General features: G+C 39.7%; 1 protein-coding gene across 1 annotated transcript in view; it reads right to left on the bottom strand.

The window, feature by feature from the left end:
• Positions 1-24,131, bottom strand: part of LOC127624709 (neurexin-1-like) — a 526,269-nt gene that overhangs the window by 408,552 nt on the left and 93,586 nt on the right. The window contains exon 3 of the mRNA XM_052099555.1: positions 987-1,007. Within this exon, the coding sequence (XP_051955515.1) occupies positions 987-1,007 (21 nt within the window). The remainder of the gene's footprint in view (positions 1-986; positions 1,008-24,131) is intronic.

Genomic DNA, 24,131 nt, shown 5'->3' with positions numbered 1-24,131 from the left:
ATCCCTTCCATATTAAATTTTTTATGCTGCTCAAAGAAAAATAATTGTAAAAAAAACAACCCGAATTTCTTCACTGTTTACTTGTTAACAGTGTTTCAACATCTGCTGAACAATGCAGCATAACATCATTTTCAATCCAGACATCACGTCGGCTCAGAGAAAAAATATAACACCTTTTAAATAATCAAGACATTGTGAATCTATTAAATCAGACACACATTTTTCATAACTAGCTTTTAAATTCAAGATTGAGTCTTTAAATTTACCACAGTGCCTCGGGGTAACCTATCCATCCAGATAAAAAACATAGGTCCGTATAGCTAAAAACAAAAGACGCACATCACAAACCATAGCATTAAAGTTTGACAAGTTAGAGAGAAGGTGGGAGAAAACATACAATATATACTTGAACCATTAGTTAGCAATACATTAGCAAGCTTTAACTGTAAGTAGTGGACTGTGAAGTCTTGCCTTGCGAGATTCAATTCAAACCTGTTTGCACCCTAACTGCAAGGTTCAAATCATCTTCCCCATGAGCTGTATATGGCAGAGTAGTTTTGCATTAATCCCAGCCCTGGTTACACTTACTCTGTCTAATTCAGCATCAGCGATCATTTAAAGTTGCAGGGCTGGAGTACCAAGCCTCCGGCCCAGCAAAACCGGAGACCAATCTATCTCTCTGTAACACATTGAATATAAAATCCCCCACAACATAACCACTCCAGCAACAAGCATTTACCCAGTGCATTGCTAGTACTGTCCAAACCATTAGCACATGTATAGCTATCACTCAAGTATATCATGCATTTCTCAATTTGCCTTTTGTCTTGTTCAGGTGTATAGTTTTAGTCCAGCTTGACTGTGTCAGCAAAACTGCAGTACAAACTGACAATGCCTTTGCAAAGTATAGCAGAAGTATGACACTTCACAAGCACAATGCCCTCAGTGCTAGCATTAAATCTGTAAAGAAGAAACATTGGACTTACCTCCTAAATCTTGCTGGAGAGCTGCACCGTGCATAAGGGAAAAGGAAAAGAGAAAAATCAATCAATCAACACGCCACACACACTGTTATTGTCATTCATTCAGTCAAAAAGACTATAAATGATGAGTAGAATAAATGTCATTGCTGAAGACAGACTAACCTACAGTATACTTATTTATATGTCTACTATCACAATTACCAACTCACTGAGGTGTTAAGCTATGGCTCATAGTAAAGGGTTGGTTCACCCAAATAAATTATTCTGTCATCATTTACTCCTAGTCATATTGTTCCAAACCGAATAACTTTTTCTTTTCTTTTCTTCGGTGTAATACAATAGGCGATGATAGAGAGAATGGAAGGGACTGACAGCATCAGTCACAATTAAATTTCACTGTATGATAAAAATGCAAGAAAAGTAAATGGTGACCGAGACAGTCCCAAACATTTTGTTTAAGATTTCCTTTTGTGTGCCATGTAAGAAAGGAAATAATACAGGTCTGGAACTACACATGCATGAGTAAATAAAGACAGAATGTTAGTTTTTTAGATGAATTAACCCTCAAAGTAAATATAGGTTGTTTAAATATCATATCTTATAGACTAATGTGATCCAAAGGAAAACCAATTTGATGACAAACATAATAGAGCAAATAGGCTAAAAATGTACACTAATATTAATATTATTTAATAGAAGCATTAAATTGTAATTCTGAAAGGTGTAAAGTCACACTTCATTTACGTTAAGGTATGGAAGCAAAACGTCATGGTTACTGTTGTAACCTACATTCCCTGAGGGAAGGAACGAGATATTGTGTCGAATGAAGTGACACATGGGGTCTTCCTGGGATGCCAAACATACCTCTGAACATGAGAAAAGGCCAATGTCAAGTTGGCAGACAGAATTTGCATCCCCCGCACTAGACATACGGGTATAAAGGGAAGAGGGGCAGCGAGTGCCAGTCAGAATTTTGCACTGAGGAGCCGAAAATTAGGTACGGCCATTTACAGTGGTAGATCTAGTGCTGTGGCAGGAGGGACACACCTCATCCGTGAACTGCCGAGACAGGTGCAAGCAGGCTACTGCGTGCTACAGGCAACTGTGTTGGCTGCACGTAGCCCTCCCAAACGCCCCCAAAAAGGTGTCACATACAGTCCTAAGGTTCCCCGCACCCCTGAGGGGGGGAACAGGCACTACATGACTAGCATGGGACTCTACAAGCACGCCGACTGGGGCAGTGGGGCTGCCCAAGGGAAACGTGGGTCCGCCGACAGGGGGACCGTACCGCGGGAAATACATCACGGGGAGTTTGCCTGAAAAAGGAACTAAGCCCATGGAGCCCAACCCCAGTACAGAGCACCTGTGACTTGTAGTGGGTATGGCCGTAAATATCTTTACTGAATTCGCCGGCCAGAAGGCTTGGGAGGAGAACATCCAGGGAGCGATTCTTAGTGGCTAACCTGGGATAGAAGGCACACTGGATCAACTTGGTGAAGGGCGCTGTGTGCAAGCGAAACACCCGGTCGGTTGTGCCGTGTTACCGAGTTCTACCGGCTCGGACCTGACAAAACACGGGACAAGACAGACTCAACCCTGAGATTGTAAAATCTGGCAAAGGTATTGGGTGTTGCCCAGCCCACTGCTCTGCAGATGTCTGCTAAGGAGGTGCCATGGGCCAGTGCCCACGAGAATGCCACACTTATCGTAGAGTGTGCTCGAACCCGCAAGGGGGCTAAGGAAATAGCATCAACGACCCAGTGAGCTAACCTCTGTTTGGAGACGGCATTCCCTTTCCGCCGTCCACCGAAGCAGACAAAGAGCTGCTCAGAACATCTAGAGCTCTGCGTGCGGTCCAAATAGATACGCAAAGCACGTACCGGACACAGCAACGACAAGGCTGGGTCTGCCTCCTCCAGGGGCAGCTTGCTTGCCGGCTCACGACCTGGTCCCTGAAGGGGGTCGTAGGAACCTTGGGCACGTAGCCTAGGATAACTTGAGAATGTGCTGGACCGAACTCCAAACAGGTGGTGTCGCTGACAGAGAACGCATGCAGGTCTCCAACCCTCTTGATGGAGGCTAACACGATCAGGAGGGCCGTCTTCAGGGAGAGGGCCTTGAGCGCAACTGAATCAAGCGGCTCGAAGGGGGGGTCCCAGGAGGGGAACAGGCTAGGCCGGGGAGGGTTCAGTCTCCGGGAGCCTTTCAGGAGCCTGATAATTAAGTTGTGCTTACCTAGGGACTTGCCATCTACTGCATCAAGGTGGGCTGCGATAGCAGCTACATACACTTTCAAGGTGGAGGGGGACAGCCTACCCACCAGCCTCTCCTGCAGGAATGAAAGCACTGACCGAACTGCACACCTCTGCGGGTCTTCGGCTCGAGAAGAACACCAATTCGTGAACAAGCGCCACTTTAGGGAGTAAAGTTGACTGGTGGAGGGAGCTCTGGCTTGGTTGATCATGTCTAAGTCAACAGGTGGTAGTTCTACTAGATCTTCCGCATCTCGTCCGGGAGCCAGACTTGGAGGTTCCAGAGGTCTAGGTGCGGGTGCCAGAGGGTGCTCCGTCCCCGAAATAGAAGGTCCTCCTCAGAGGAATTTTCAAGGGAGGTGCTGTCGCGAGGAGCGTAAGATCCAAGAACCAGGCCCGGGTGGGCCACCAGGATGTCCTGTTCCTCGTCCTCCCTGATCTTGCACAGCACCGGTGCAAGAAGGCTCAATGGGGGAAATGTGTACTTGCGCAGCCCCCAGGGCCAGCTGTGTGCCAGTGTGTCTGTCCCGAGAGGAGCTCCTGTCAGGGAGTACCAATGGGAGTTGTCTTGGGAGGCAAAGAGATCTAACTGTGCCTTGCCGAATTGGTCCCAAATCAGCTGGACCACCTGGGGGTGGAGCCTCATCCGCCGTCATGTTGCGGTTGCTAGGGATGTGAGTGGCAAGCAGTGACCTGAGTTGCGGCTGACTCCAAAGGAGGAGATGAAGGCTGAAGTGGCTTTCTCTCGTGAAACATGAGAACATGAACAATTCATAAAATGCTGCCTGCGTGTGAACGCAGCCCAGGCACGCGAGGCAGCTTTTATGAAATCAACCGCATCCAGGAACTACACAGAGGCGGAAAGACATCTTTAAAAAGACGCGTGCTGAAAAGGACGTTCAACGCCTGCTGTGTATTGCTCTTTTATGAGTGGGAACTCAAACTCTTTTAGAGGAAATAAACTCTTTTTAGGAGGAGAAATACTCTTTCAGTCAATGAAAGCGCTGTCGAAGCGCCCAGGGGCGTGGACTGCACAGTGCGCAGAGAGAGAGAACGCCAGCTGGAAACGCACCGTAGATCCAACAGCAGTGCTTATCGCCAGTAGAGGTGAGTGGAACAGTGGTGAACTCAGCTTGCTGTTGCACAACCGTTCGGCACCGAAGAAAAATTCTGACTGGCACTCACTGCCCTGCTTCCCTTTATACCTGTATGTCCGGGGGCGGGGCATGCAAATTATGTCTGCCTAATTGGCCTTTTCTCAGATTTAGAGGTGCGTTTGGCATCCCAGGAAGACCCTTTGGGTCACTTAATTCAACACAACGTCGAGTGAGTGACAGAAGGGGAACTTGGAAGAATGGAAGAAATTGCTAAGAGAACAAACAACAGAAAATTTAAATGAAGAATTGTAAGGGGGAAAAACGTCAATTTCAAGCAAATATGGAATGTTATTCAAGTGTTTATCACATCTTTAGGGATATGTGAACTAAAATACCACCACTTGAGTACTTAGTACTTACAAATGCTCTTAATTGCATCCCTGAGAGGTGTGCAGATTATGGTAGATCTGAGTCTTATGTGATAAACATTCATGCACCATTAGTTTGAGTCATAAATCATACACTCTAATGCTATTTTCATTACTTAAGCTTTGAAGGTTGTTTATAGGAGACGGTTTTGAAGGTTACAGTCCAATTCGCTGAGATACAATGATTAAAGCTACAAATATTACAAAGTGAAACATAAGTACATTACTGCATTCATCAACCATAGTAGGAGTCATCAAACCATTACCATATTTATAAAAACAGACAAAAATTATTTGGGATCAAACATATGACTTTGGCATTTCCAAATACACTCTCTGGGTTATGTCAAGTACCTTTGCTTTTCATATACCTTCAAGAGCAAGTTTTCCAAGAGGCCAAAAGGACAGCTGCTAACCTATGGCATGGTTGAGATCATTGGATAAACTCAGGCAAGCAATGGGCCAAGCATCTTTAGCGTGAAATAAAAGGAGGCAGGGGAGAAAGTCAAGACTTGCGAGGTGGGGCTTGTGTGGAGCTGCATGGTCTGGTCATGTAGGGTGAGTCAGATCACCATTGCCATTGTGATAATGAGGAGCTGTGAAAAAGTTGTTTGCAGCTCTTAAGGTTGGAGGGCAACAATACTCTTTCTAAAACACTAATGAAAACACATGGCAGCTTCCAAGTTGTTCTTATCCATTTTAAAATATATAATTTATAATTTAAAATAAAATATAAACCGAAGAGATTAGCCTGTGCCCATTTAAATATGAATCTGTTATTTCACCATTTCACATTGATGTGCTCATCATTATTCAGCCACGGAGACATCACTGAGCGTGTGTGAGCACCCAGGAGAGGGGGTGCTACTTTATGATCTACTTTCCTAATCGGTGTTAACTTTAGCCACTCAAAGGCAACAAATTAAATCTAATACAATAGTTTAAATTAGGTTAGGCTGCTTGATCAATAAACAGATGATTTAGTATGGAATGACCCCTAAATTATTTGGACACGTAGGCCACACTTAAAATGTATGAATGTCATTTTATTAGATAACAAAACATCAAACTTTTCAGGCAAAATCTTTCAGATTTAAAAAAAAAAAAATTAGATTACAGAACAATCAATATAATGTAAAAGCAGGGCTTGACAGTAAACCCTGTCATGTGCTTTGGTTATTCACTTGTCCGAGTAAAAAGTTACTTGTCCGGAGAGAAAAATCGTTTGGTTACGTATGTAACCTCCTTCCCCGAGGGAGGGAACGACATGTTGTGTCGGAGAAGCGACACTAGGGGTCTCTCTTGAGCGCCGATATTCACCTCTGACCTATTGAAAAGGGCCAATGAGAGTTGGCAGTCAGTATTTGCATACCCCGCCCCCGCATACGGGTCCGTTGTTCCATCAACACAGATCGCTCGATTTTAAGTTTACAGGGGGACTGTATAGAAAGAGTAAATTGTTATAAATACTTAGGCATATGGTTGGATGAAAAATTAGGTTTTAATGTATATATTGAAAATCTCTTGAAAAAGCTTAGATCAAAACTGGGTTTCCTCTTTCGTTTAAAGAAATGTTTTCCTTTTGAAGCAAGAAAGAGAATTATTCAAAGCTGTTTCCTATCAGTATTGGATTACGGTGATGTGATTTATATGCATGCAGGTTCATCGTCGCTAAAAAGATTGGATTGTGTTTACCATGCTGCCTTACGCATTGTGACGAGTGCCTCCTCACGCACTCATCATTGTATTTTATATGAATTGGTGGGTTGGACTTCTTTGTTTCAAAGGAGAAAAATACACATGTTGATGTTTATTGCTAAGGCATTGTTAGGCAAATTACCAATTTATATCTGTCGTCTATTATCTTATTGTATTTGTAATTATAGCACTAGATCTAGTGCAAAACTGCTTTTAAAGGTTCCTAGAGTACGTTCAGAGCTTGGTAAAACTGCCTTTTCTTCCTATGCCCCCTGGTTATGGAATGAGCTGCAGAGTATAATAATGATACAAACTCTCCCCTCTTTAAACGGTTTTAAAAATCTCTTATTGACCAATTTAAAGGAAACGTGTGCATGTTTTGTAAAGTAACTTTTGTTGCCATTTTATGAGTGCTGGGTTACATTCTATGTACGATTTTTTGTTTGTATTGTATATGTGAAACTTTTTGTGCTGCCATTTTGGCCAGGACTCCCTGGAAGAAGAGATTTTTATCTCAATGGGACTATCCTGGTAAAATAAAGGATAATAAATTTAAGCGGGGCAAATACGGAAGTTTAGTCAAGATTTTTCTGAGGAGCCGGAAATGGTCCGGCCACAACAGTGGCTCGGTTCAGCGACATGGCGGAGGAAAGACACAACGTGTCGTTCCCTCCCTCGGGGAACGGAGGTTACATACGTAACCAAACGTTCCCCTTCTGTCGCTCTCTCCACGTTGTGTTGGAGAAGCGACACTAGGGGACCCATTCCAATCTTGCCATTCGCTGAACCGTGTACGTGAACCGCCAATACAGAGGCGGGCAGGGATTTCATCCAGTGCCGCGCATCGTCTGTACCTGGCTGCACGTACCCTTCCCCAATGCCCCATAAGAACATCGGAATCCTTCTAGTTACCCTAGGAGGGGAACAAGGCGATGTTTGCCAACATGGGAACGGGCCAGCCTGGCTGGGCCTCTTTTCTCTCTATGTTTCTCGCATAGAGCAATCACGGCCGGGGCCCTTACACGCATATAGGGAAGGGGGTCTTACCCAGACCCTGCGGAGACCACACCTGCCCTTTTTCTTGGGGAGGAAAAGTGGTAGACACGTCACACGGCCGTCTTAGGGCTCGTGTGGAAAGTATGGTGCGGTGGTAGATCCAGCCTCCAAAGGGGGGAGTTGCTACAGCACGGCGACCGGGGCAGCTGTAACTGCCTAAGGGAGACACGGGGGTCCGCTCGTAAGGGGACAGAACCGTGGAATTACACACAGGGGGAGTCCGTGGAATTACACACAGGGTAGCCATCAGGGTACCCGCAGTGGCTTGGGTCGGCGAGTTCCTCCGCTGAACCGCGGACCCGGAGGGCTGGGGAGGAATTGACCAGGGTCCCGACTCGGAGTGGGGCGCCCTGGGAAGAAGGCTCACTACTTTACCTTGACGTCAGGAAAAGGGCGCTGGGCGCAAGCGATCCACCCGGCCGGTCGGTCTACGTGTTACCGAGTTCTACGGGCTCGGACATGACAAAACACGAGACGCAACCGACTCAACGCGGAGGTTGTAAAACCTCGCGAAGGTGTTGGGTGTTGCCCAACCCGCGGCTCTACAGATGTCTGCTAGGGAGGTGCCCTTGGCCAGTGCCCACGAGGACGCAACACCCCTTGTTGAGTGAGCTCGGACCCGCAAGGGTAGGGGCACGGCCTGGGTGTGATAAGCCAGTGTGTGATCGCGGCCCAAACACACGAGACAGCGCCTGTGGCCGTCTGAAGCAGAGAGGCTTCTACCGCATCCAGGAACGACACAGGGGCGGAAGGGCATCTTGAAAAAGACGCGTCCTGAAAAGGACGTTCAACGCCGCTGTGTTAGCTCTTTCAGAGAAATTTGATCTTTTAGGGAAATTTACTCTTTTAATACACAGTGTGTGTGTGTGTGTGTGTGTGTGTGTGTGTGTGTGTGTGTGTGTGTGTCTGCGCTGTCGAAGCGCTCAGGGGCAACAATGCACGCCGTGCATATTAGGAGAAAAGCCGCTGTTGTTCGCCGTCAAATCCAACAGGAGGCAGATCGTCAGAGAAACGGGAACGTTCAGGCTTCTGTATTCTCGCAGTAGACTGCAAACAGACCATCGGCTCCGAAGAAATTTTCTGACTAAACTTCCGTATTTGCCCCGCTTAAATACCCGTATGCGGGGCCGGGGTATGCAAATACTGACTGCCAACTCTCATTGGCCCTTTTCAATAGGTCAGAGGTGAATATCGGCACTCAAGAGAGACCCCTAGTGTCGCTTCTCCGACACAACGTGGAGAGAGCGACAGAAGGGGAACTGTTGTACATGTATGTTTTCTAAAATTACATCAGGTGTCCATCCTAATAGTATACTGTACCTATGAAATCAACAGGAGTTGGAATTTGTATTTACTAAAATACATAATACTAAAGATTTTTTCTCCACCAGATTGGAGGTGTCTTTTGTCTTTTCTGGTTTTTGCCGTAGTAACGGTAAGCTAAGCAGACAGACATAAGATAAAAAAACTGGCGATTAAACCAGTGTTGTTTGATTTTAATATTAAAACATTGCCATTAAATCAGCAGCCACTCATAACATTACATTACGTGGTTGATATTTATTGAGCAACTTGTTAGTGGTTACTGTCAAGATGACTGCACGATTTGTGTGCAAACAATGTAATTTATCCGTGCGAATGCTTTCTGGGTTTTACCACTATATCAAAATACATTGGAATCTGGCTAATTCTAGGGCTAATAATACGGCCAATCTGGTTTGGCTGTGGTTTGCCGACTTGACCTTGCAGTTTTCAGATATTTCAAAGACTATTCCTGTTTTTGTATACATGTGTCATGCATTTGAGGGTCCATTTTATTTTCATCTTTCAAAAATCTAACTTTTACAGGTAACAAGCCTGTTATAGACTTTAACTGTAACTTGCAAGATAGGCAGACATACTTGAGCTGGTCAAGGGGTTGTATCACAAGTATTTAACAAATAGTGACAAATAAGAATAACCTTTATAAAAGAGCCTATTATGAAGTATTGTAAAGAAAGACACAAGTATGTTCACTATATATTTAATGAATTTCTTCCTACTTTTTGTTCATTGCTGCACTTAGGTCACTGCAATTCCAGCAGATGTAGAGAGAAGTTTCTCTGTTCCCAGTATCCCAAGGTGATTGCACTTGGTAAGGCTATGAAAATGGTTTGATTAATTGATACTATGGTTGAGATTATGATCAGATGGTGGGTCTGTACAACACCAGCTTTAAGCTCTTACAAATAGGCTGAACATAGCCTGTAACAACACTAAAAAGCTGCTGTGATGGTGTTTGTTACAGGAGATTATCTTCTCCAAGCAAAAACATGGATGCTAACTATGGAGGGCAGAGTCATCATCCAGCTGCAGGAGCTAACAGATTTTTCATCAGCATTAACTGTCCTGTTTGGCTGCTACTATGTATTCAATGTGTAGTACGAGGAAGAGGCGGCCATTACACTGTTTATTCAGAGGTTTGTACATCACTAATTAATTCAAACGCAGCATAACACCAATTGTTATATGACAGTGTGACTACAAATTGCGCAGAATTTACATTCCTAATTTGGGTTAGGGATAGGGTCAATCCACTTTGATATACATTTTATTGATCAAATATAATATAAATTCCTGTGTAAGCACATTGAGAGCAATTAAAAACATTGGTCAAATTCCTTGTATGTGCACAAATACTAGTTGATTCTGATTCTCATTTTGATATTTACCGTCAATGTAGTGGATGAGGGATGTGAAGCATATTGATGGGAAACTGGACCGTGATTTTTTGTAATGCCAACCTGTCTAGGCTGAAAAAGGGCAGGGGAAAAAGGGTAAGCATTGTTGCCTCGAAGTAAGAAAATCCAGGGTATGCATCTGCTGGCCATCTACTGTAGGGCCTTTCTTTGAGTTTCCTCCCATTGCTATACTTTTTTCCCCACATGTATGTTAGGTTAATTAGTGAGTCTATAAATGTTTTATATTTTTAAAAATGTACAATGTTTTCCAAATGAGGGTTGCAGCATAAGGTAACCCAAAATAATTTTTATGTCATGGATGGAGCTTCAGTGATTTGAATGTCATGTATTATCAACTAATTATGTACTTTACCTGTTGGTATTCAGTACTTATTGTTTTTATTGGCACCAAAGTGCATACATTACAGAGTTATGACAGTTGGAGAAACACTGATTTGAGAAATAATTAATTTTTTCTTGTGCTTGTAGGTTCATTCTGAGAATCAACCCTGATGGCACCAAATGCCAATCAGTCACGCTGCGCATCTGACAAAAATCTGGAAAGAGGGTCCAAAGAAAAACATCAGTCTGGAATCTCTCATCAGAGAGATTGTTGACTTTGATTGGTAAAATTACTAAAAGGCAACAAACTGATTTTTTATTTATTGCATTTTATTATGGCTTGTTTTACTTTCAAAAAGTGTTAGTTGTAGCCATGTTATATTACAGATACCCAGGAGAGGAATTTTAAGAACTTGTTTTACAAAGTAAATATTCAACAATGACAATAAATGTACAATTATGTGCATGAGTACTCAATTTACAGCAACCTTTTTACAGTGAAGACAATATTTTTAAATTGATTTGTTTTACTCTTTGGATTAGCATCTCAGCTAAAGGTGAAAAAAAGCATACAGATATTCCTGCATTGTGAACGTGGAACATGCTGGAATGATTACAATTGTGTGCAATACTTGCAATCCCTTGGCTAGTATAGGGACCTTTAGACTTTAGGGCTTTAACACACTTCTGCAGTCGCAGAGAGTAAAGTTTGCTTAGTTGCGTAAAACAACTTCCACTGCAGTCTGTTTCAATTGGTTTCAATGGCAGTGTCCATAGCGCATAATTATTATGGTCTATTTTATGTACAATTCATCTTAAATACTTAATCTAAACAGACCTACCTCACCTTCCATTCATTATTCACTGATGATGAAGAATTTCGCTTAGTAGCGTAAAACAACTTCCGCTGCAGTCTGTTTCAATTGGTTTCAATGGCAGTGTCCATAGCGCATACATATTATGGTCTATTTTATGTACAATTAATCACAAATACTTAATCTAAACAGACCTACCTCACTTTCCATTCATTACTCAGGGATGATAAAGTAAAGAAAAACGGTGTCATGTTGTTTTATGATTTTAAACAGGATGGATGTGAGCAAGGACTACTTCACAGCGTATAAGTACGTTTTCTTTATTAGCGGAATGCAAGAATAAACTGTAGTACAGGCAAGAGTACATATACATTAAAGAGCATTAGAACAAGACAGGGGTTAACAGTATTTCACAAAAAAACCTATATTCAGATTAAAGCTTATACAGAGTATTTGTGATATTAATCATATTGCTTTCATGTTCTTTTTATCATCTTAATTTCTTCATATAAAAATGTTAAAATAAAGAAACATTTAAATTCCAGTGTCCAATGAAGAAAATAACTAAAAAGAATGCAATGTAAATAAAACATAAATATGAAAATGCCCCAGTATTTACAACTGTATTATATTTAAAATACAAATGGGAGATGAACATGTAGCAATTGTTAAAATTGCATGACATTAAAAGACTTAAAAGCAGCCACTTCGGACTTGAGTTGAGCTCAATATTCCTCTGAGAGTCACCTGAACAGCCTGCAGCTCCTCATGAACCGGGAAAACTTTGCCCTGATTATCACCTCACTCAGATACTATTACAAATTAAAGCGGTAAATAACACACATGGTGAAGTGTTGTGTTAAGCTAAAGAAACTATTAAACGGCTGATGTTTACAGCCAAGTGCATCCAAGTTGGTTTAATTTATTAATAAAAACTGCGATTCTCCATAGACAGATCTATGGGTGGGCATTTGGTTATGCTACAATTTGGAGCCAGATGTGACAACATGTAGACTGTGATAAAGGCCTATTTTCAACAGCAGAGTAAGAATATGAACTTATTGTAAGTGAAAGGCCTAGGATATATCACAAATATAGTTATTTTTTCGTTATTTACTTTTTTTAAATAAGTGTACTTCTTTGGTGGGACAAGTTAATTCTCTTTAACTTGCCCCTTTAAAGATCCACTTGTCCCGTAAAAGCAGACAAATGATAATGTCAACCCCTGAATTTGAACTCTTTGTACTCTTTGGTTGTCCACTAAAAATCACCCTGAGACCAGATAGTTAACTGGTTGGTAAGAAAAAGTAAAGTTAGTTTTGAGAAAAGATCTAGCATAATTTGTTTGCTGAAGCCACTTGGTTTGATATTTTGTCCTGTGGCAAACATGTCCAAACTCTTTTGATATTTTGTCCTGTGGCTAACATGTCCAAATACTTTTGGGGCCACTGTATGTCTGTCAGATCCTCCAGGAAAAACCTACCACAGCTACAGATAATATGACAAGGGATGTAAACACGAATCTATGGGGACATTAGCACACAATAACAGTGTTTGCAGAAGGGAGCTGAAAGCACAACAAAAGCCAGGACAAAAGACGACACAAAACCCCCTGCGCAAATGCTGCTCGATTGCCTGGAGCGAGACAGTAAATCTCTTAATCACAGTGTTTGTGGTAGCTGCTTGCTTGGCACTGGATATCAGGCCATGCAAAACTGTCAGTCGCCCATAAATCACGAGGGCCGCTTTAACCTTTACAAGTGCTCTCATCGGTTCCCTCAAATTGGTCACGGCAACAAAGTCCCGGAGAATTGTAATGAATGGAGCGTGAGCATGAGAGCTGACATGTTGACAGCGTCTGGAGCTTCTCAAACATGCTGCAGCTAAATAAGCACACGCGGGTTATTAGCAAGATCTCAGCCTGTCGGTCTGAAAAGCCGGAGTGGCATGTAATCTGTCTCCATTTAGTGAAGTGATACTAATCCCTCTCTTGATCTGAATCAGCTCCTTCAGTGTGAACTCGATTGTCAAAAATGATAAAGCATCTCCGGTAGATGAAATACTGCACTGGGACAACAACTCCCATCCATATTAAGAGAAAGATTTTGGAACAGCTAAATATACACTGTAAAAAAACATTTTTTAAAGGAATATTCCGGGTTCAATACAAGTTAAGCTCAATCGACAGCATTTGTGGCATACTGCATTCGACTCGTCCCTAATTTTCTTGAAAAAAAGCAAAAATGGGGGGCCTGGGTAGCTCAGCAAGTAAAGACGCTGACTACCACACCTGGAGTCGCAAGTTTGAATTCAGGGCGTGCTGAGCAGTGGTGGGCCATGCATATTAAGTCAAGGCCTTCAGTGTGAATCATGCCATTAAGAACACAGTTTCACAATGAATAAGACACCCTACGCCTTTGGGCATCATACATTATGTCGCAGCTAACTAGTAATACCAATTGACATTTTAAAAACATGTCCACGCACGAAAGCCAGAAATTGAAACGACATTTAATGCTAAATTTTAACTGCAGCATGACTGTTTTGTGAAATGAACGTCTCCTGAACAGACATTCAAAAATAATAATTTTTCATATGAATCTATCAAGGAGGTCTATAATACCTGGAAAAATCAATCTAATAATATTTGCAATTTAAATTTTTCTTACAAAAACTTTTGTTTTTCGTCAGGGTACACGGTTATGCTGCGTTCCATTCAAGTCTGATGTAGGATATTCCTACTTGATATCTCCGACCATAAATGCATTCCATTCCCTAATTTTCGGAAGATGACGTTTAAGGAAACATAACTGCAATGCTCCCATTAGCTTAGCAGGGGTTTGACTCTCATTAGATATGTCTCCTAGCAACCCAACTGATAAACAATGCTGCAGCGCTAGCATTTGTGCTTCAGGTTTACGATTATCAAAAGGGATTATAATTTACCATGTTTTATACACTTGTTTCTGCAGGTGTTTTTTAAATGCTTTAATATCATGTAAAGTGGAAACTAACTAATTTATCGTTATTGATTAATAAAGTGAATGTTTATCACATACTTTGTATATCATCCTGAGTGTTGACATGTTTGTGTGACATCATGTCCCTGCATCTCGCGAAATTGGAGTTGACAATTTCTGCACGAGCCTACACATTGTAATTCTGACTTCAAGATGCATTCCATTGCACTTTTCCTAGTAAGAAGTTGTAAAATCCGACTTTCCGAGTTGAATGGAATGCAGCACTACTTTTCAAAACATGATCCAACACAGAATGCTCAAGCAGCCTAATTTACACTCCTGATGTTGCTATAACAATGCAAAAAGCAATTTACAGCAATAACAGCAGTGATGACAGCCGACTCGTCAGACAGCTTGATCTCAGGCTTTCGCTCTTGAATTACGTACATCACTTAAAGTGTGATTGCGTCACTCAAGGCCAGCTAGAAGGCCTGGACAGGGACATATCCTAAAGATCACACCCACCAAGAACAAATAAATAAATCTGATTGGCTGGCAAATTTGACAATCTGACTTTAGATGTCCATTCATTTACACTGTTGAGGGATTCTGTGGAAATTCTGAAGGCCCAAGGGGGTGGAGCTCAGACTCACATGCTGCTACGGATTCGGGCATGCAATTTGCAACTGTATCCATGCACAACTCACCACGCGCCCCACTGAGAGCGAGAACCACATTATACAGACCACGAGAATGTTACCCCATGTGACTCTACCCTCCCTACCAACCGGGCCAATTTGGTTGCTTGGGACACCTGGCTGGAGTCACTCAGTACACCCTGGATTCGAACTTGTGACTCCAGGGGTGGTAGTCAGCATCTTTACTCGCTAAACTACACAGGTCCCTTGTGGAAATAATTTTGAAAAAGTGAGTATTTTAACATTTACACATGGCCCCACTCACTTCCAGTGTTTCTTCTTTAAATCAACAACTGTCATGGCGGACTCATGCAGCAATTTGAGTTTAATCTTTTCTAAAAATATATATGACTTTTTGTCCCCAGTCCGTTCAAACAAACTTGTTTCTCCCCATGTCTCTCCCCACTCCTCAACTATCGACTCATCTACCACATCCGGGCTATATCCGAAAACATAGGCAGCTAACTTGCTGCCTAATCAGTTAATGGCTTAACTGACAGCCCTAATGGTAACTGGTCTCCAAAAAGCTTGAAAAGCACCTTATTTTCATCCTGCCTCCGTATACAGCCACTGAAGGCAGCATTTTCCTGGTTTCGGAAGCAGCACCAGTTTCATGGTCATGCCTAAAAAAATATATTGCCCTCTTGTGGTCTGAGGTTTGTAACCACTACAGCAATGCAAGAGCACACATAATGTATGTACAACGGCACCACGCATTGGCCATGCATTGGCGTCTGCATTTGAGTACTTGCATGAAGTATGTTTCGGCCTTAACTGTTGATTAAGGACTCATTTTAGGACAATTCTCTTTATAAGTAGAGTCTGGTACTTAATAAAGCTTATTAAACATGTAATGACATTTTGTGAATGAAAACCATGAAATCGTGAACTCCCGCAATCTGGCCTTGATTTCTACTATACGGATATCAAAAATGCAAAGCCAGAGGCAGAGCAGCAAATACACTTGAGTGCACAGGGATGGGATTTGGGGTGTCTTTCCTTGGTCTAAAAGCAAATCTGACAAGCTCCAACAAGCTTCTTTTATTAAACAAAGCAAGCAAATGCAAGTGATATATCTAACATAAAGATCCTTTTTTTCCAACTGTGGGGGAGAGCTAGCATTCATTGTGACCTTGCAAAGACTCACTGCAGAAACTGTGTTGACAGATCGTGTGGGTCTACTGATACAGTAAAAGTCTTATACCTATGTTGTGTTCAGATAGATGTCAGAGTTAAGTCTATATACACAGTTTTAATCATAGAAATTATATAACATTCCAATAAAATTAAATTGACTGTTAATCTTTCATTTTAATCTTTTTTAAATCATTCAGATAACTTTTTGAAATGTATCCAACACCAATCAATACAACCTGGTCTTGTAGAATAACGTTACAGTACCTATTTGTTTGCTAAATGATTTTTACATGGCTCGTTGTCAGTTTCCTGGTGAATTAACACTATAGGTGCTACATCAATGACTAATATTCTCTTTCACACAATTTATGAGTAAAACAGCAGAATATATCAGTTCATAAACAATTTTCTCCATTCCTTGCATTACATAAATCAACTACACTAACAAAATTGTTTGAGAGAGATCACACAGTAGCTCAACTGATAAAGAGGGTACAATATTGATTTATTTATTTATTGTTTATTTGAATAGGGACAGATACAAAAAGAAAACATAGATTATTACATAAAGAACAATCCGATGCCTGTATCACAGTGTTTATATCCATGGCTAATTCGCAACACCTGTCCCTAGAAGGGCTTTTAACAGTTAAGATAATAAAGGAATACAAATTTCTAGTGAATACAATAAAATGTCCAGAAACCAGTTAGCACCAATAAAAGTTAATATAGTAAATAAACACATGCACTCAAACTCACACAGATGCACACCTCACATACACACAGCTATACATTTCATATGGCATGATCACACTGCTGCTGCTGTATGATCCAGGCTTTTGTTAGTTTTTTGAAGGTGGACAGTTCAGTTAAAGTCTTTATATTTGTAGAAGTATATACGTAAGTCCTGAAGAGCATGCAAATCATGTGAGGAAAGCTTAACAAAATGAGAGGGTTGCTTCAGTTTAGCAGTTGCATTTTTCATGCCATATTTGCTTTTTATGACACTATTGATTTAGGTTTAAGTTAGTGTTGTAAGTTTTTTTTATATTTAAAACTTGACAGACCATTAACCTTAAAACCTCCATCTGTTTGGGAGAAAATTAACATCTATTTAAGCACCACACAGTGACCATATCACCTCGGAATTGCCACAATACATACAAGGAATCTCATAATGAGTCACATAATTTTAATGAGATCAGGACTCAATCAGTAGTCTCATAATTTGGCCGATCACATAAACCGATCAGCTAAATCGCAAAAGATGTGCAGCTCCTTTAAGGCTTCATCATCACAATCATGTCATCACAGGTGTGTGGTGAACACTGGCCGAATGTTATAAGACAACAAATTTGATTCGTCAGTTAAGAAAAATGCTGTATGCGTTTCACACGTGAAAGTAAAGTGAGTATTTATGTCCATGGCATCAGTCCATGGCATAGGTATCATAATATCTATAATGTAATTACAATTCAAATTTAAGTTTACAAACATCTTTCTCTGCTCCAATCACTTATTTCTCTCCTCACGAGAAAGTGTGTGTTCCCCTCATTAAAGTTCCAGCAAAAATAAATGAAAATGAATATTACCAGAATCCAAGAAAATGAAAAGTCAGTATTTATAAATATAATAATAATAATAATAATAATAATATATATATATATATATATATATATATATATATATATATATATATATATATATATATATATATAAAATTATAAAATTATATATTACCATACTATAATATTTCGCAATAAATATGATGCAAAAATCTAAAACAAAATAATAAATAATAATAATTAAAAGCAAAAATTGTGACAATAAATAAATAAAAAACGTTTAATTACACCTATGGTTTATCAGTTTGACACTAAGCCTCATTCTTTGCAGGGCTATGTGTCATAATATAGAGATGGATATATTTAGCAAAATCTTACTTATTTTTAAGGCCTACCTACAAACAAACTTTCATTTATAAAATATGAATATTTGTATGTTTGTTTGACTTTTAATTAACGAACCACAGTTATTTGTCAGCAAAACCTAGGCAACAACAATTGTATTACCAACAAAATAATTCATTTAATAGGATAGTTTACCCAAAAATGAAAATGATCTCATCATTTACTCACCCTCATGCATCCCAGATGTTTATAACTTTCATTCTTATGCAGAACACAAACAAAGATTTTTTGAAAATTAACTCAGCTATAAGTAAACATAAAAGTAATCCATATTACTCCAGTGGTTAAATCCATATCTTCAGAAGCAATATAATAGGTCTAGATGAGAAACGGATCAATATTTAAGTCCTTCTTTACAATCAATCTCGGCTTTATCTTTCACTTTCAGATGTGAAAGTTAAAGTGGAGATTTTGTGTAAAAAAGTTTTTCTGTTTTCAACCACACCTATGATATTGCTTCTGAAGATATGGATTTAACCACTGGAGTCATATGGATTACTTCTATGTTTCCTTTATGTGATTTTTGGAGCTACAAAAGGTCTGATCACCATTTACTTGCATTGTAAGGACCTACAGAGCAGAAATATTCTTCTAAAAATCTTTGTTTGTGTTCTGCTGATACAATAAAATAATGAGTAAATTATGAGAGAATTTTCATTTTTTAGCTGACCTATCCCTTTAACAGTGACAGTGAGCAGAAAGCTTACATCTAACCAGATATGACAGAACTCCATAAACAAAGGTTAAATGATCGGTATCAGACCAGGTACCAATCAGATAACAAGAAAATTGGTAATCGTATTGGCTTTAAAAGTACTAATCGAAGCCTATCTAATCCGAATTGTAGGATTAGGGACCTGCAACATAACAACTTCATGCATTACTTTAGAATGTGCAGTCACAAATGAACACAAATGTGCCTTTTTAAAATGGCTTCGAATGGATTCATCCATTAAGAATTTAGAGTCAGAATCATCTGTATTATGTGTTGTATTGCAAATGGTCACTAAGCAAAAAAAAAACCAGACAGCTAAAAAGAATCCATGTCCTGCTTTAATTATTCGCTGAATTATTGCCCAGTGTGTAAGCCATTGGCTTCTTGTGTTCTCTGCCAAGTTCAACAATCTATGGCACTGATTACCACACACAAGATTACTGGCAGAAAAACACAAGCCCTTAGAAGAATGAATGATAGCTAACCTCACGGCCTGTATTTGTGCCCCAAAAGACATACAAAATGGAACAATGATAGCAGATACCTTTCTAAAACGGAAATACAGACACACTTGCCTCCTTGGCACATGCCTCGACGTTGAGGGAAACCCAGACTAATTTGTATTGATAAATAAGATAGACTCCCAGCCTACATTATTTAATCCTTGGGAGCGGATGGCCTTGTTTTCATACTGAAGGCTCGTTCCCCGCACACTGAAGGAAAAGCCTTTGTGAATTGTGTCTCTCCTACTGAGCAAAAAGACCTTAGAAAGAATGGAGTCTGATACTACATGAAAGGTTTGATTCCAATGCAGACTAGACGTCTGAAGCGCAAACTGAAAAGCTTTGCTGCAGACTATACAGTATCACAAGTGAAAGCCTGCTTTCATCATCAGAAGTAGTGACGTGCACAGACCTTAGCAGCCACGGACAGGGGTGGAAGGATGAAAAAGGGCACTGATTTTTATTTTGTTTTAATGTGTAGTAATTATATATACCTGGTCTGTGGTCCATGATAAGCCCATGTTTTTGACATGTGTAATAGTAAAACCATGGTATTTTTTTTACCTTGGAGTACCATGAAAGTATCATCAATGAAAATAATAATCATTCAGTACCTTAGTATAACCATGGTAACGGCACAGTGTTGTTGTTTTTTATAGGGCTCTAATGTTTCACTCTTTTCACTTTATCTCATCTCTGCTCACTCACTTCATCCAGTCATCATAACTGACACTTCTTATATTACTTTCTCTTCATTTCTATTTATATTCATATAATGTTATTTTACTGTATTCTGTCATTAATATTTATACATATACAGGAACTTACAGCAATAAGTTGGCAGAACCATGGTACAATATTGTAAAAATGGCTGTGGTTTTCAATGGTTATCATGGTAGACTACATGTCTAGAAAATAGAAATACCACAGTATTTTTCTGAAAGTGATCTAGTATAATAGCTTATTAGTTTTAAAAAAACCAAACTGGCTTTGGCTGAACCAGAGACCTCCTTCAGTTTATGATATTATTCTATAAAAGCTATCAAATTTCTATCACTGAAAGTGAAGTGACCGCTCACATTATAATGCATAAGTCTGTCTACACTGCAGGTGTGCGGTGTCGGAAGCAATCGAATATTATTCTCTTTATCAATTTACAACACAAAGTGGACTTTTTATCTGACCTGGAACTCGCCTGAGGTAATGGCACATCGATGTTCCGGGGCGAATTCCAAACTGCATTTTTGCTTCCCTGAAGGGCTCTACCACAAGAGAGGTTGCCACTCGAAAGCTCGTTCAAAACGAAAGTGAGAAAATTTATCTTTTCTTGAAGGGCCCTTCCACAGGACTGTTAGTGAAGGGTACATTCATACAGTAATGTCTTGCTTCCTAAAGAGCACCCAGTTCAAGGACTCTGCACTTTGGAGTGAGTATAGGGCATAGGGAGGATAACTTGCAATTGGTATCCGCCCCAATCTGCTGTAACACACGCTGTAAAAGTCACCTCTGTGAGGCTGAATTTTAACACATGTATTACTGTATTTTACCGTCTGGCAAAAGGTACCGAAGCATTCAGGCCCTCACGGCCAGACTGTGCAACAGCTTCTTCCCCCAAGCCATCAGACTCCTCAATACTCAGAGACTGGACTGACACACACACACACACACGTGTCCTGAGTTGCACTTTAATTGTTGTCACTTTATACCTGGCTGCTACCTCAGTAACTGCTATGTGTATAGAACACTATCTCATAGTATATGTTATGTTTACATTTGGCATTTTTAGAAACTGTCATCTTTTTGCACTACTGTGTACTGGTCTCTCACTGTCTCTCACTGTGCCCATTTTCCTGTTAATATTTGGTAGTTTATTGTACTGTCCCGTACTTTTTGCACACGTTTGCACGTGCACTTTATATAGGTATGTTATTTAGTCTGTGTAGTCTCATGTGGTTCTGTGTTTGTGCTATGTTATTTTATGTAGCACCATGGTCCTGGAGGAACATTGTCTCGTTTCACTGTGTACTGTACTAAATGTTTTTGGTTGAACGACAATAAAAACCACTTGACTTGAAAGATTGTTACAAGATTTTTTATTTTGTTTTATTTAACCAGTTTAATTTAATAATTAAAATTTCTTCTCTTTTTCTTGGTGACCAAAAGGGCACCTTTAGATCTGTGAATGAAGGGGCTTGCGCTCCTGCTGCCCCACTTCTGTGCACGTCACAGATCAGAAGGCATATCAAAGTATCCTGTTAATGAGGAGCACTTGGGTCTCTCGTGTGTGTGTGTGTGTGTGTGTGTGTGTGTGTGTCTGTTAGGTTTGCGTTCATGCTTATGTGCCTTTTAAAATGGTGACAGTAATGATTTAAAGAGCTCCCAGCAGGCTTATGTTAATGTTATCCAGTGCTGAAACAGTGGCAATACATGTCTGACTTAGTTTTGAGTTATTTTATTTATCTATCTATTTATGTATTTATTTATTCAATTTAGTTTTTCGCTCTATGACTATTAGCTTATTTTTTCAGTATTATTTAGTTTCAGTTTTAGTTTGTTTTGGTATTTTAGAGCAACAAAAGTTAATGCATTTTTACGGAGCCCATTAGAGCAAGGGTTTACAAACATTTAGATGCCAAGGACCTCAAAAAAGTATGATACCTTTGCAGGAAACCCTTCCAGACAGCTAAATATTTTTTATATACTGTAATTAGGAATATTCCTACCATTAGAGCAATTCATGCTTTAAGTACCACCTTAATGTTTTTATGAGTCCCAGACAGCACATGGCAGTAAGCGCAACTCTAGCTGTACAGGCAACATGCAGCTGTACAGGCAACAAAACAACACAATTGGACAGAGTGCAACTACAACTGCAAGGATCTCGAGACTTATTTTTCTACGTTTCAAACTAGGTTTAACTTGACACAGCATCCAAAGAAATGCTCAAAACAATTCTGCAATGAAAAATGTGATGCTCAAAAAAGCATCCATCTAATGCGTGTGTACATGGACGCATCCTTACAAAAGCCCATATAATAAGTCTACATCAGAAAGATTGATGAATTCAATTGCAAAATGGATTGCTGTGGACAACTAGCTAATGATAAGTTTATGTTCCATGATATGAAAAAAAAAAAACAATATATTGTATTGTCTAATCAATGCTTTACTCATCAGCCACAATAATGTACTGTATTTTAATTATCTGAATTATTGTATTATGTGTATAATATGGCTGGGAATTATAACATGCTAATTTCTGCCCAAACATTAAGGCAATTAATGCAGTGTCCATTCCTTTTCTAATTCCTGGGCCTTAACGAGACATTAGAAAGGTGTCCCGAGTTGTTCCTGGCAGGTTACTCAGCCTAACAGGTTCAGATTAGGGTAGGAATGTGGTTAAAATTAACCTGGTTTCTCTCTATCGTGTCACAAACTTCATAACTTTTATGACCCATTTTAATTTTGAGTTTTTTACCTTAAAGTGCTATGGAGGATGTCAAACATCTCAAATGGCGAGAGGGCCTGAAATTCAAACCAACACAGACTAGGAAAACAGCTAAAAAAATGTGTCATGCACCAACAATTTTGTGTCATTTGTCATGTAGATTTTTAAACAATACATCATCACCTTTAATAAAATTAAGTTTGAATGATGTTAGATAATAGAAAACAAACCAACTTTGCTTTCAGATATTCAAATATTGTCTACAGAGATTACTTAAACCATTAAGAGCCTAATGAAGTGTTTTATAATAATTATGCTAGTCAACAACATCAAACTGAAATGTGAAATGTAGTATTCTGGTAAGGTTTCTTTTTCCCCTCTCTCTGTCTGTTATATTTTTAACTATATCATTATATATATATCATTATTGTGACATAAAATTTGTGATATTGTGTTATATGACTTTGGTCATATAGCCAACCCCTAGTTCACCCTTATGAAAATTAACCATAATCTTACTATAGTAACCATAGTTTAACCATAGTATTTGCAGTAAAAGCATAGTTACCACAAGATTAGCTATGGGTACAACAGTCATGGTTGCTATAATATGACTGAAGGCCTAGCCTAACAATGCCATACCTGCCGAAATACAATGCGGTTAATACAATCATGGTTACTACATTATTACTACAGTGAAAACATGGTTAACTGTACCCAAACCATGGTTTCTGCCAAAAAGACATGGTTATTTTAGTCACGTTTAATACAATATTACTACAGTAAAACCATGATTAGGGGAATGTAAAGCATAGTGCAAGGACATGCATAACATATTGCGAGGGCACGCTAAACTATTTCAGAAAAAAATATAAATTTGCATAATATAAAGTGCTTCAATATCTGAAAACCAAATAATTTTATGGACATTTTTTATTTATTTAGATTTGGAGTAATGTAAATGTATTTTAGTTTTTTCCCATTTTGTTTTTTAACAAGTCATTTTTATTTCACCAAAGTATTACACTTTTTCCATTGCATGGCTCTCACATGTTGATGTGTCATGGATGGAAGCTCATGGAAGATGCAGATGCAGGACAAAAAGATGCATACAAAGGAGGACGATGCACTGTTGATATATTGCTTTGGCCTAGATTTCCAATCTTATGAGGGCAGTCTTAATTGATACCGGCCCTTTTAGCTTTGAGGGTAAAAGGCCACAAAATTTCACCTGGGAGGTTTGACAAGGGCATGACAATGGAGACCACTTCCTGCTCTTAGTCTGAAAATATTTAAATGTGAAAGGACA

This window comes from Xyrauchen texanus, chromosome 31, assembly GCF_025860055.1.
Source record: "Xyrauchen texanus isolate HMW12.3.18 chromosome 31, RBS_HiC_50CHRs, whole genome shotgun sequence".
NCBI lineage: Eukaryota > Metazoa > Chordata > Actinopteri > Cypriniformes > Catostomidae > Xyrauchen > Xyrauchen texanus.
The sequence above is the reverse complement of the archived record's forward strand: the minus strand, read 5'-3'. Positions and strand labels throughout refer to the sequence as shown.